The following is a 13,625-nucleotide window of genomic DNA, read 5'->3' on the forward strand; positions in this document are numbered from 1 at the left end:
TGCTCCCGCCATCATCGCCCTCCTCCTCGGTGGCCCCAGGTCAGCTATTTCGGTTTCAAATCCCAGCCTGAAAAGCGAGCGATGGCCCAGGAAGGAGGAAGGTGTCTCACATTCTCCACTCAGCTATGTTGGCTCTGTTCCCAGCCTTTCAAAACGTATCAAACCCCCCCCCCTCAATTTTTTGGGACATCATCCCAGAGAAGGGGGGCGGGGGAGGAAGAAAGCAATCCCCAATTATTGCTTTAATTCACAAAGCCCCAGATTGAAGGGAAGCTTTGCAAACCAAATCCCTTCACCCGGGATAATGAATTTAAATTGTAGCTTTATTCTCTTTTGCTGACTTTTTCTAATAAAACATTTTTTAGGTGGGGGAAAAAGAGCATCTTGCAGGGATGGGGATAAAGTTTAGGCTGGGTCTGGAAAGAGGTTGTCTTCATTTTAAAAATAAATATTCCGTTTGAATGCTTTTACAATCTGCTGCTGGCTTAATCTCCCTCTTCTTTTAAACAACAAAGAACAACAGAAGAGAATCTTTGGAGCTCAGGATTGGACTGTTGGGATCCTTGGTGGATTTCTTACAGATGTTTCATTACCCAGCTAAATAACATCATCAATGCCAGAAGGGAATGGAGTTTCTGGAGAGGAGGAGGAGGAGGAGGAGGAGGAGGAGGAGGAGGAGGAGGAGGAGGACGACTGTGACTTTGGGCCAACCACCAGGAGTCAGTGAATTGCAGTCCTGCCTTAACCATGAAAACTGGCTGGGTGACTTTGGACCAATCACCAGAAGACAGTGAGTTCTAGTCCTGACTTAGACATGAAAAGCAGCTGGGTGCCTTTGAGTCAATTCCCCTCTCAGCCCAAACCACCTCACAGGGTTGTTGTTGTGCAGAAAATAGATAAGAGGAAGGAATATTAAATATGTTCACCATCTTGAGTCATTTATAAAAACAATAAAGGTGGTTTATTTATGTATATAAATAAACGAGTTTGAAGACACCCTTGAACCATTCTCCCTATGCTCCAGATTAAACTATCTTCCCAAGATGGACATCAAGAGAACCAACTCAATTCAACCCAACCCAACCCAATGCAACCCAATCCAACTCAAGGCAATTCAACCCAACTCAACTCAACCTAATGCAACCCAACACAATTCAACCCAACCCAACTGAATCCAACCCAACCCAACCCATCTCAACTCAATTCAATTCCATTCATTCCCCTAGTAACCACCTGTTTCTACTGTCAGGAATGTGGTTTCAAACCTTCATTCAGGGTATCTAATTTCTGTCCCCCGCTCAGTATCACAATTGACCTCCACACAAGGGGCGCTCCGTTTACTTACACGGTTTCATCGTCCTTGAACTCCAGTTCCCCGCAGGAGTCCTCATAGTCCACACCCCCTCCTTGAGCCGTTCCCTCCACTGTCTGGTAGGGGACCATCACAGTCCCTCGGGCTCCTGAGCTCCGGCTGACTTTGACCTCCAGGGTCCCTTGGCACTCACTGACCCTTAACAGTTTGTCCTGGAAAGAAAAAATGCCTGCATGGTCATCGTCCAGGATAGTCACGGTGGCCACGAGCGGGGCCACCAAGCGTCCCTTGGGGTGCTCGGTAGAGTCCGACTCAAACATGCCTTCCGCGTCGCCCACCCGCAGGTTCAGAAGCCGGACGAAAAAATGTTCATCTTCTTCAAAGATGTCATCATCAATGATGCCGATCTTCAGCTCCTTCTGGGTCTCGCCAGGTTTGAAGATCAGGGTGCCCTCGCTGTACTCGTAATCTGAACCTGCTTTGGCCGAACCGTCCTCAGTCTTGTAGTCTACGTAGAACGTGTTGTAGGTGTCTCCACCTTGTTGGCAAGTCACGGTCAACGTGACCGAGCCACAGTTCTCCAAGCAGTGGTACATGAATGGCTCAAAGAAGATCTTGCTGTAGTTCTCCTCCACCTCGGCTTCTGAAGGCACCTCCAGAAGGTTGGTGGACTTCTTGGAGAATTCTGTGACATGCTTCTTGAGGATGTTGCCTGCCCCGGTCATCATGCGTGTCGCCTGGATGCGGTAGAATGCCCGGCTCTTCTGTTGATGCAGTAGTGCATAGTAGTTGGCAATCTCCACCAGCTGCTCCAGCTCTTTATCGGGATGCTTCTGCTTGAGGTCTTTGAGGATTTGGATGACTTCTTTGCGACTCTCGTCCAACTCTTTCTCCTCCTGGGTGATGACGGGGAGGGGAGCCACGGACGCCGCACTGCCATCCACGAAGGCACTCTCTCGGTGGTCGTTGGCCACGAATCCTCCGTCCATCTCGATGCCTTTGGGGAACTCCCCCTCAGTCCCGATTATGATCCCACTGCGTGGGTCTGCCCTGTACCGCTTGTAGACGTACTTGTAGAACAGCAGCCGTTTGTCAGCTATCCAGGCAAAAACGACACAGACCGGGAAGAAGACCAGGGTCAACAGAGCCTCCCATACTTGGACGATCCCTGGCGAGATGACCGCCAAGATCAGGTACAACCAGATGTAGGCGAAGATGCTCCAAGAAGCAGTGACAAAGAAGACCCTCAAGTGTTTGATCTTGCGGCTCTCACCGGTGGGGATGACGTAGACACAGATGGCGATGACCACAAACATGTTGAAGGCCGCGCTGCCCACAATCGTGCCAGGACCCAGTTCCCCCGCCTGGAAGTTATGGCCGCAGACCTCGATGACAGACAGGAGGATTTCAGGAGCCGAGGAACCCAAGGCCATGAGGGTGAGGTTAGAGACCGTCTCGTTCCAGATCCTCACGGTGCCAATGCTGGTCTCCCCGTTGGCTTTGGTGATGGTGATCTCCTTCTCTTTGGAAGTGATGACTTCGATGGAGGCCATGAAGCGGTCAGCAATGATGGAGACCCCCAAGAACATGTACATCATGGCCACAAAGTAGACAATGGCCCGGGCAGCTTTGTCTCCAAAAGAAGGGTTGTCCGGTTGCCAAACCGGGAGGAGAACTCCGGGTTGACATTTAGTATATCCTTCGCAGGTGCCGTTCGCTTCTGGGTCAACTTTGTTGGCACCAACCCAGGAGACATTCCCAGCACAAAAGACCCCAGCGAGCAAGATTTTGGTAAGCAAGGAAGAGGAGACCCTCAGCTGCCGCCATGGAAGCTGCATCCTTCTTGACTCGTTGGGGGCCACAGGATCTGGGAGGGAAGGAAAGAAGAAGGATTAAGGCACCAGATTAGAAAGAAAGAGGCGGTGATTTCTAGTCCTGCTTTAGGCATAAAAGCCAGCTGGATAACTTTGGGCCAATCACCAGGCGATGGTGAGTTCTAGTCCCACCTTAGGCAGAAAATCTAGCTGGGTGACTTTGGGCTGATCACCAGGAGACTGTGAGTTCTAGTCCCGCCTTAGGCATGAAAGCCTGTTGGGTGTCTTTGGGCCAGTCCTTCCCTCTCAATGCAATGAACCTCCCTGGGTTGTTTTGGTGGGAAAAATAGGAGGAGGAAGGTAGGTTTGCTGCTTTGGGAAAACCACACTTGGATAATTGCATTTAGTTTCGGTCACCCGAGAAATTCCCTGACAGTGAGAACAATCAATCAATGGAACAGTTTGCCTCCAGAAGTTGTGTGCTCCAACACCGTAGGTTTTTATGAAGAGACTGGGTAGCCCCTTGTCTGGAATGATAGAGGGTCTCCTGCTCGAGCAGGGGGTTGGACTGGAAGATCTCCAAGGTCCCTTCCACTCCTCTTACGCTCCGAGTTCAAATCCTATCCTAGCAACATTCCGCGCACCTCGTTAGACAAAGTGTTTTCTGAGCCTGGACGACCCCTTGTTTGCTTCATTATCCGGCAAGTAAACAAATGAGTCATTTGCCCACTCAGAGAAAAAATTAGCAAGGGAAGGGGGAAGATAATAATTATTATTTTTTTAAATCTGCTTTTAAAACAATTCCTGACGGAACACAATATTTAAAGAGCAATAGCAAGAAATAGTGGTAAGCAGGGAGGGGAGAGAGAGAGAGAGAGAGAGAGAGAGAGAGAGAGAGAGAGAGAGAGAGAGAGAGAGAGAGAGAGAGAGAGAGAGAGAGAGAGAGAGAGAGAGAGAGAGAGCATCACACTGTAATTTTAAAAGCCAAGGAACAATCTGCTAATCCAAACTTTTTTTAAAAAAAATAAAAAAGCACAATGTTGTTGTTGTGATGGAATTTGCCTGATTCTAGAAGATGAGAAAAGAGCGAGGACCAAAGGAGGTTTTGCCAGGGAGAAAAGGATTAAGGGATCCTTTATTCTATTCTATTCCATTCCATTCCATTCCACATTCTATTCTATTCCATTCCATCCTATTCTTTTATATATTCTATTCTACCCATTGCATTTATTTGTCCCGCATCTTGTCATCTCTGGGCAGCTTTTGAACCATCGCTAAGCAATCTGTCGTAAGCCGAGGACTCCTTGTCCTTGCCTCGATTGTCCTGATAGCTCTGGATTACGGGGGCTCCATGCTCCACTGCCGGCTCTCCTCTGGGGGTAGCAAGGCATTGCCCTGTGCTGAGCAGCTGCTGCCTATGTGATTTTCCAGCTGCAATGAGGCTGCTGACTCAGGGCTTCCTCCAGTTGAGAAGCCTCGGGAAAGCAAGCTGGTTGGGAAATCCCTCCGACTTGCAGCAGGGAGAAAATCGGGCTGGAAGCTCCATCTCCTTCTCCAGAGGCTCCGGACCACTTCGACCCAAGTCGCATTGGGAGAAGGCGGATGAGCTGGGTTGGTGAACAAGAAGGTGTCAGAGTTCCAAGAAACACCCCCAACGAAAGAAGACTCCAAGGCTTGAGATTCCTCAAAGTTCCATTTTATTAGAGACGTCATGTTGGCACATCTGGGAAAACCCGAATCTGAAAGTTTCCAAGTTTTCCCCACCCAAATGAAAGTCCACGTCCCTGCCCAGCACCCCCACGTCCATCACATGATCAGAATAGAATAACAGAGTTGGAAGGGACCTTGGAGGTCTTCTAGTCCAACCCCCTGCTTAGGCAGGAAACCCTTCACCACTTCAGACAAATGGTCATCCAATTTCTTCTTTAAAACTTCCAGTGTTGGAGCATTCACAACTTCTGGAGGCAACTTCTGTTCCACTGATTGATTGTTCTCACTGTCAGGAAATTTCTCCTTAGTTCTAAGTTGCTTCTCTCCTTGATTAGTTTCCACCCATTCTTGTTCTGCCCTCAGGTGCTTTGGAGAATAGCTTGACTCCCTCTCCTTTGGGGCAACCCCTGAGATATTGGAAGACTGCTATCATGTCTCCCCTAGTCCTTCTTTTCATTAAACTAAACATACCCAGTTCCTGCAACCGTTCTTCATATGTTTTAGCTTCCAGTCCCCTAATCCTCTTTGTTGCTCTTCTCTGCACTCTTTCTAGAGTCTCCACATCTTTTTTACATCGTGGTGACCAAAACTGGATGCCGTATTCCAAGTGTGGCCTTACCAAGGCATTATAAAGTGGTATTAACCCTTCACGGGATCTTGATTCTATCCCTCTGTTGATGCAGCCTAGAACTGTGTTGGGTTTTTTGGCAGCTGGAGATGCCTCCCAGTCACACCACTCCAGGTGCAGGGCAAGGTGTCCTTGATTCTCTGAGAAAGGAATGTTATTTTGACTATATCTCTCCCTTCCTCCATATAATCTCCCCTCCCATTTTCCCACAGGAGAAAATGGGCCAGGCCTGAAAGCCCAATGCAAAAGTTGGCTTCCGGGCCTGAGAGAAGGTCTCAAAAGGGCTCAGAGGTTGCTGGCCTCATGCTTGGAAGCCAGTCAAGGAGAGAAGCCACCTACAACTAAGGAGAAGTTTCTTGGCCGGGAGAACAATTGAAGATAGTCCTTCTTACAAAGGTTCATCTTGTAAGCATCACAAAGCATAGAGTTGTAAGTAGGGCTACCTGTATCGGATGGGTAGGGCCTTGGGTAGCTAAATAATTGTTTCTCGAGTTTGACACTTGAAGATGGGTGGACCTCAACTCCCAGAATTCCCCAGCCAGCAAGGCTGGCTGGGGAATTCTGAGAGTTAAAGTCCACACCCATCTTCAAGCAGTCAAGAATGAGAAACTCTGTGTAAAATAGTTTCCGAAACATCTCGATCCAGGATTCCTTATTAGTTAGAGAAACTTAAAATGGCCAATTAGAAAGTAGGACTAGGAGTGACATGATAGCAATTCCAATATCTCAGAGGTTGCTACAAAGAAGAGGGGGGTGGGGTGGGGGTCAGGCTATTCTCCAAAACCCTTGAGGGCAGGACCAGAAGCACCAGATGGAAACTAATCAAGGAGAGAAGCAACTTAAAAGCAACTAAGGAGAAATTTCCTGACAGTGAGAACAATTAATGAGTGGAACGACTGGCCTCCAGAAGTTGTAAATGCTCCATCGCTGGAGGTTTTTAAGAAGAGATTAGATGGCCATTTGTCCAGAATGGTATAGGATTTCTGCTTGGGCGGGGGCATGGACTAGAAGACCTCTAAGGTCCCTTCCAACTCTGCTATTCTTCATACACACCCACTTCTGCCAGTCCACTTATTTCAGGCAAGAAAGCACTTCTCAGCTGCTGTTTTCTATTAACCAAAAAAGACACCTGCTGAAAAAGGCCACTGGATCAGAAAATCCTCATTTTGTCCACAACCACGAGAAGCCTGTGGCCGATTTTGCAAATGCCAAGGCTATGTGGCAAGCAGGAAAGCCACTGGATTCCTGGCTGTGTGATCTTTTCTTCTCGGTGAATTGTAAACTGCAATAAGGCATTCTCACCTACGCCTTTTGCAGGTCTAGCCAAGGTTAGGATGATTTTCTGCAGAGGCTCAACTACGTTTTCTGCACTTTTAATTTTTTTGTACCAATTCTTCTTTTTCCATTAGATTCAATTTATGTACTATTAGTGCCATTTGATTTTTTTTTTAGGTTTTTTTTTTGTGGTTCTTTCTGTAATTCTAATTGTAAAGTTTTGTGTTCTTTTTCTGGTGTCTTTTGATATTATTTCTTTTTTCTTGTTTTTTCTTCCTATATAAGTTATGGCTAGTCCCGGGAAATACATTTTGCAATGGTCTCTTCTTTTCTATTCTTTTTTTAAAAAGAAATCCATGTCTTTTCCCATTGTTTCTATAAACTTTGTCTTTTAATATGGATTAATTCAACACCCATCTCAGTTTTTCTTTTGTCTTTTCCAATTAACGTTTTCTGGATTGTGATATATCTATCTATCTATCTATATCTATATCTATATCTATATCTATATCTATATCTATCTATCTATCTATCTATCTATCTATCTATCTATCTATCTATCTATCTATCTATCTATCATCTATCTATCATCTATCTATCTATCTATCTATCTATCTATCTATCTATCATCTATCTATCTATCTATATGTGTGTGTGTGTGAAATACCACTCACACATCATCATGAAATCTCCAGAACCATAAAGCCTACAAACTTGAAATTTGGCACATATGTTCCTCTTGGCTTCTAGTTGCTTGCTAAGAAAGGATTTTTCAAAATGACCATTAGATCATCAGTATTTCTTATACAGTATATTTATATAGAGAGATTAACACACTCTGATGCTAAGGAGTTAGATATTCTACTCCCCCTCCCCACCTGAAAAGAACTCTGCTCCAACTTCCAGTTGCCTCACATTCTGTTACCTCAGTTCAAACTGGCAGATGTTCCACTCCTCCACTCAGGAATGGTCCGAGGTGCCTTACAGTACTAAACGTTGGTACCTCACCAAAATGTCTACGCTTTCAACCTATGGAACTGCTTCCAGACTCAACATGGCAGGAGCGATATTCCCCGTATGTGTTTCAATCACCGACCACCCCCGAGCTAAGGGATTGTGAACTGGATTTCTCCTGCATAGCCCAATCACTTAGTTTCATTGCGAAGCACGGGTATCCAGCTAGTTTCCCATATATTTGCTTCTAACAAATAGGCCCCAAAGAATTTAACCTGTTGGAGCCAAAAACCTTTTGCCTTTATTTTAGAATGAATAAGTTGGCCTCCAATATTAAATCCCCGGTGATCTCTTAAATAGAGATAGCTGTGTTACTACCGAGACAGAAATTACTGTAATTTTCTCCCTCTCTCCCCCTCTTCATGCTTTATCCTGTTTTGATTACTGTCATGGATAGCTGAATACTAATTTGATTTTAATAATGACCTGCTGGCTTTCTTTAAAGGGCAGAAAAGATTTAACAACATAAAATTAAACTAATGTCAGGCTGAAAGTTATTGTCTAGCATATTCAATTTTACTCGAGTGCGTGATGTTTGGAAATGTTCTGCTTGTTCCTGATGTGTTTTATTCTGTTTTGGTTTCCTTGGCTGTTTTTGATTCCCCCTTTAATGAGACACGAATCAAAGGAAACACAAAAAAAGAACAGAGGTCATGTAGTCCAGCCCGCTCTTCCTCGCTACGGAGGGACATAATCTTTAGACTGTCAATCTTGCAAAGCCATGTATGTATAGGTCGTCCTTGACTTGCCAATGTTTGTTTAGCGACCGTTTGAAGTTATAATGGCACTGGTGGGGAAACAAGTAACTTAAGTCTGGTCCTCACACTTACGACATTGGCCATCCCCAAACTCCCATGATCAAAATTTGGGCATCATCCAAAATTTGCAACCAAGGTGTTTTAAAAACAATTGCAGCATCTCCCAGCCAGCTTCTAGCAAGGTAAAGTCAATAGGATTCACTTTAACAACCATGTGATTCACTTAACAACTGCAGTGATTCACAGAGCAACCAGGACAAAAAGGTTGTAAAATCAGATGCAAGTCACTTACCAAACCACCCTGCCTACGTATTTCCCTTATTTTGTATATGTATGTTACCTATATATTTCACATATTTTGCATATGCATTTTCACTATATATTTTCCCAATATTGCATAGGTATTTTAACTATATATTTTACATATTTTGCATATGTATTTTACCTATATGGTCTACATATTTTGCACGCGTATTTATCTCCCTCTTTGAAGGGAGATTTGAAAATGTGAAGCATAAATAAATATGTCAAGAAAAGGATGCTTGGATGGGGGGGGTGGCCCCATCTGTTTCTTTTTCTTCTTTTTTGCTTCTTCCCTGATGCCCCGATTTTCTTTTTAGCGTGGACTTATACTTTCGTTTAGGAAAATCAGAACAAGCAGCGGGGAAAAGTGGTCTCTCCTGGAACTGCTGACGCGACTTTAATAAACGAAAGAAAGCCGATGCTTTCTCTCTTTGCAGTTTTTCTTAAAATAAATAAATAAATGCAAAAACATTATTTCAGAGAACGAAAGACGCCACACTTTCCAATGAGATCAATTCCCTGGGATCCATGCGCCTACCATGTCACTCAGTGGAAACTGAATTGCCAGGAGCCATAAGAATCCAAAGGGTCTTGTGTGTGCGTGTGTGTGTGTGTGTGCGTGTGTGTGCCCACCCTTTATCAAGTTTAGCCTAGGCGAAATGTAGACCGGGAAACGTCACGTCTGTGAAAAACCCATCTGCGCCCGCTTTGGAAGGCCACCTTTTGCAATCCTCGCTGTGCTCAAGCCGTTAGCAACGCCACTGTTCCCGTAGCAACTGTACTATAAAAAGGATGCTAAACGCTGGGATATAAAAAGAAGGAGAAGCATGACGGATGCTGCAACAGAATAAAAGAAGAACAGAGTCGGAAGAGACCTCGGAGGTCTTCTAGTCCAATCCCTTCTGCTCAGGCAGGAGACCCTACATGGGCATTTTTTCAGACCAAGGGTTGTCCGATCTTCAAAACTTCCAGTGTTGCAGCAGCTACAACTTCTGGAGGCAGCTGTATTTAGCGTCTTGAGATCAGCAATACCGTGTTTCCCCAAAAATACCACCTACCCTGAAAGTAAGTCTGTTCTGAGCTAGGCTTGCCCCCAAAGCACAAGGCAGAGTCCTGGTCCCGACAAAAAACCCTTTTATTAAACAAATGTTTAATACATTTACCCTTTCAAAGGAATATTTAAGACTAGACCTTATCTAGCTTGGAAAGCTGCCCTGGAAATATTTTCCAATGAGGTGCTTTTGCAAGGAAAGGCTGGGCACAGAGTCTCGGAGATTCACGGACAGATCTTCACACTCCTGAAAGGAATCTAACGCCCGAACGAACGAATCGTTTCCTGCAAAAGCCCCCTCCCCTTTCGCTCCTCTTTTATTTCCTATGGGAGGGGCCATTCACCTTCCACCTGTGGCTTTACTCCCAAGTCGACCCTGATTTCTGAGCTGTTCTTTTCTTCTAGCAGCTCCGCGCATGCGCACACTGGGAACAGACTCCAGCTGCTCCTCTGCCTCACTGCTGTCTGACTCTGAAGGCAGCTGATAACTGGCATACGGCTGTGGCCCCCTCTCTGCTTCCGACATAGAGCCCTCATCTGAGCCTTCCCCAGACTCCAGGACTGGCCCATGGTCCTCCCCAACCTCCTCACTGTCCGAATCTGCTGCCAGCTCCGCTGGCCACTGGCGGGCCACAACAAAGTCCTATCCTAGCTTGATTTTTACACCTGCACCCCAAAACAAGCCCTAATTAAGACCGCGCTCAGGGTGCATGGGTAAAAATTAAGCTAGGGTGGGGATAGGGGGTGCAGCTGCCCTGCTACTTACCTTTGGACAGTTGCAACCAGGCCTCATGGACCCCAACACCTGCCTTGCTGGCCCATTTCTTCTACAGCCGGCAAGACTAGCAAGGTTTTTCTGAAGGCCTCTGCATAACAGAGCCCTCGGTCGATCTGGAGCTCTGCTATCGGCCGCAGAGACTTTCAGGAAAGCCAGTCACAGAAGAAGACATTCCTGAAGGCCTTTGACAGTGAAAAGAGATCAGGGACGACACCCCCAAGTGAGGTGGGTCAGTGGATGCAATCCCCCCAAAATAAGACCTGGTGCCTGTCACTGCGTTAATTGTTTGCTAGCTGAACTGAAAAGTTACTGCGCAGGTCATAGGCCTTATCAGCAATGATTTACTGCGCAGGCTTCTTAACACGTTTCTTAATACATCACACATTCCAGAGACTTCTGTACTTTTGCTCTTCTGTTCGTCTGCCAAGAAGGTGGACGACAAACTGCTCTTGCCAAAATGTAACAATTAGATAGATTTGTTTATTTCTTATTTTCATATTAAAAGTTTTGTTTTAATTAGAACATGTTATCGGGTCTTACTTTCGCTTTTTCTGAAGATATGCTTTTTAGGAAAGCTGACGGTCTACACCTCATTAGCTCAGGGTGAAATTTCCCCCGACAATGCCTTGTTTTAGTGGCAAACAAATAAAACAACACAGGATCTTATTTTCGGGGAAACCTGGTAGATAATCATCACATTGCAACCATTCATTTAATGACTTTGGGAAGTGACGACGGCACGGAATTCCCAGAATTTTCCAGCCCACCGGAAGTTGAAGCCCACCGGTCTTAAAGTTGCCAAGCTCAGACACTCCTGGTTTAAATAATACTAGCAGTCATGATCTGCACAATACAAGTCATCCTAGACTTACAACGGTTCCGAAGAGCCAAGGTGGTTAGAGTTTCAGGGCTGCGGGCTACTTCCGCTGACTGCTGGCTGCAGTTCAGCAGTTCACATCTCACAACAGGCCCCCAACCCTGCCCCACCACGGCTGAGGGAAGTAAGTAGGCTTAGTAAGTAGGTTTAGCAGGTAAAGAAGGCTTGGGAGAGACATGACAGCTGTCAAGCCTGAGTTTGATTTGATGCATCTTCCAACACATAGCCACAGGGAAGAGGGGATCAAATTACACTCAGGATAGGAGAGGAAGCAGTGGATGGAAGGTGGTCAGAGGGAAATGAGGAGGCGTTTCCTGACAGGGAGAACAATTAATGGGAGGCCTTGCCTCCTGGGGTTATGGGTATTCCATCGCTGGAGGTTTCCAAGAAAAGATTGGTGCAAGGGCTCCTGCCTTGGGCAGGAGGTTAGACTGGAAGATCTCCAAGGTCCCTTCCAGCCTTAGGATTCTATAATTCTCTGAATCCATGTTCTCTGGTGCATGTGGGTTTAACGTAGATCAGTGGTTCTCAACCTGTGGTTCGGGACCCCTTTAGGGGCTCGAACGACTCTTTCACAGGGGTCGCCTAAGACCATCGGAAAACACCTATTTTCGATGGTCTCAGGAACCGAGAGACCAATTTTATGGTTGGGGGTCACCACAACATGAGGAACTGTATTAAAGGGTCGCGGCATTGGGAAGGTTGAGAACCATTGACTTAGATCAAAGCCATGGGGAGCTGTCCAGCATTTCAGGAGCCGATGGGAGAAAGAAGTCTCTAGCGTTTCCAGGAAGGAGAAACCAGGACTTCTAGTTTCCAACATCAACATTCCTGTAATTAACATAATAGCCTCATTAAGCGTATCTGGGTGAAACACCAATTAAAAGATCCGGGAGTCTCGTTCTACTAGAGGACAACAATGGGCCTCGAATTAACATGTCTCCCCTTTCCGATTGAGGGTTTGCTACTTCTTAATAACTGCCTTAAGCGGCCTTCATGACTAATACAGACACAGACACACAAACACACACACACACACCCCGAGTGGCACATTCAGGACTGGAAATCCAGATGGTGTGTCTCCTGATGTGAAAGCGGCAACAGACTCTTTGGGGTAGGAGACTGGGTCTGCCAGGGGCTTTTGGGAACAGGTGTAGGGGATGAAGAGGGAGGCTAAACAGGAACATGGCCCAACAGGTGGGGTCAAGACAGACCTATTTTAAGGGCCCCATCTGGAATCCTATTGGCTGCCTCCTGTCGGCCCCTGATTGGTGGAGGTGAAGCTGCAGTACCACCCCACAGCCAGCAAAAGTTGGGGGGGGGGGGCTGTGGCGTATCTCAGAAAAGGCACCTCCTTCTGGCCCAGTTGGGCAGCTCTTTCCCACCAAAGCACCAAAAGAAGCAAGTTACGACCAGTCCTCACGCTTACGACGGTGCTTCCAACAAACAAAGTCAACAGGGGAAGCCGGATTCACTTCACCGCCCTGGGATTCCCTTAACAACAGCAATGGCTCACTTAAGAACTGTGGCAAAAGGAGTTTATAACACTGGACGGGTCTCACTCCACCATCTTGGTTAGCAACAAAAATCCGTGGCCTCCGTGTCATCGTAAGTCGAGGACAACCTGTATTGCCCAAGAGCCAGAAACAAGCATCTTCCTTGCTTTTGGGCTTCAAACAGGCTGATTCCCCCACTCCACCCCTAATAACCTGGCCCCAGAGGCAGGGTGGCAGGGAGTTTTTGCAGTTCCTCCCCTCTCCCACAGGTTTTCGGACAGCCAAGGACCCGCCTCCCAATTGGCTCACCGTTGGCCTCACATCTGCAGGTTTCTTATGACAGCGTCCCTGCCTTTTCCAGCGGGATCCCACAGGGAAGTCCACCAAGAGGACAAGGGAAGGTTGTGATTGGCAGATCAAGGCTGCCAGCTTGATGCTACTCATCCCTCCCGCCCCGCCTCCTGCAGCTGTCCCTGTCTTGTCACCAGGCAAAACGCCTTGCGAAGAACCTGTTTCTACAGCAAGTCTACCTTGATTTTGCAGTCCAAAAAATACCTAATCCAATCATTTCTTTGCGGGGGTTTTTTCTGCCCCCTTCCAACTTGCCTT

At 46.5% G+C, this 13,625-nt stretch overlaps 1 protein-coding gene across 1 annotated transcript in view; it reads right to left on the minus strand.

Moving 5' to 3' along the window:
- The window catches only part of SLC8A2 (solute carrier family 8 member A2), a gene marked incomplete at its 5' end in the record, with an annotated part of 57,915 nt that overhangs the window by 34,445 nt on the left and 9,845 nt on the right, over nt 1–13,625 (minus strand). Inside the window, one exon of the mRNA XM_081961651.1 lies at nt 1,346–3,179. Coding sequence (XP_081817777.1) covers nt 1,346–3,179 — 1,834 coding nt within the window. The remainder of the gene's footprint in view (nt 1–1,345; nt 3,180–13,625) is intronic.

This window comes from Natrix helvetica (genome assembly GCF_964273705.1).
Source record: "Natrix helvetica genome assembly, chromosome: 9".
Classification (NCBI taxonomy): domain Eukaryota; kingdom Metazoa; phylum Chordata; class Lepidosauria; order Squamata; family Natricidae; genus Natrix; species Natrix helvetica.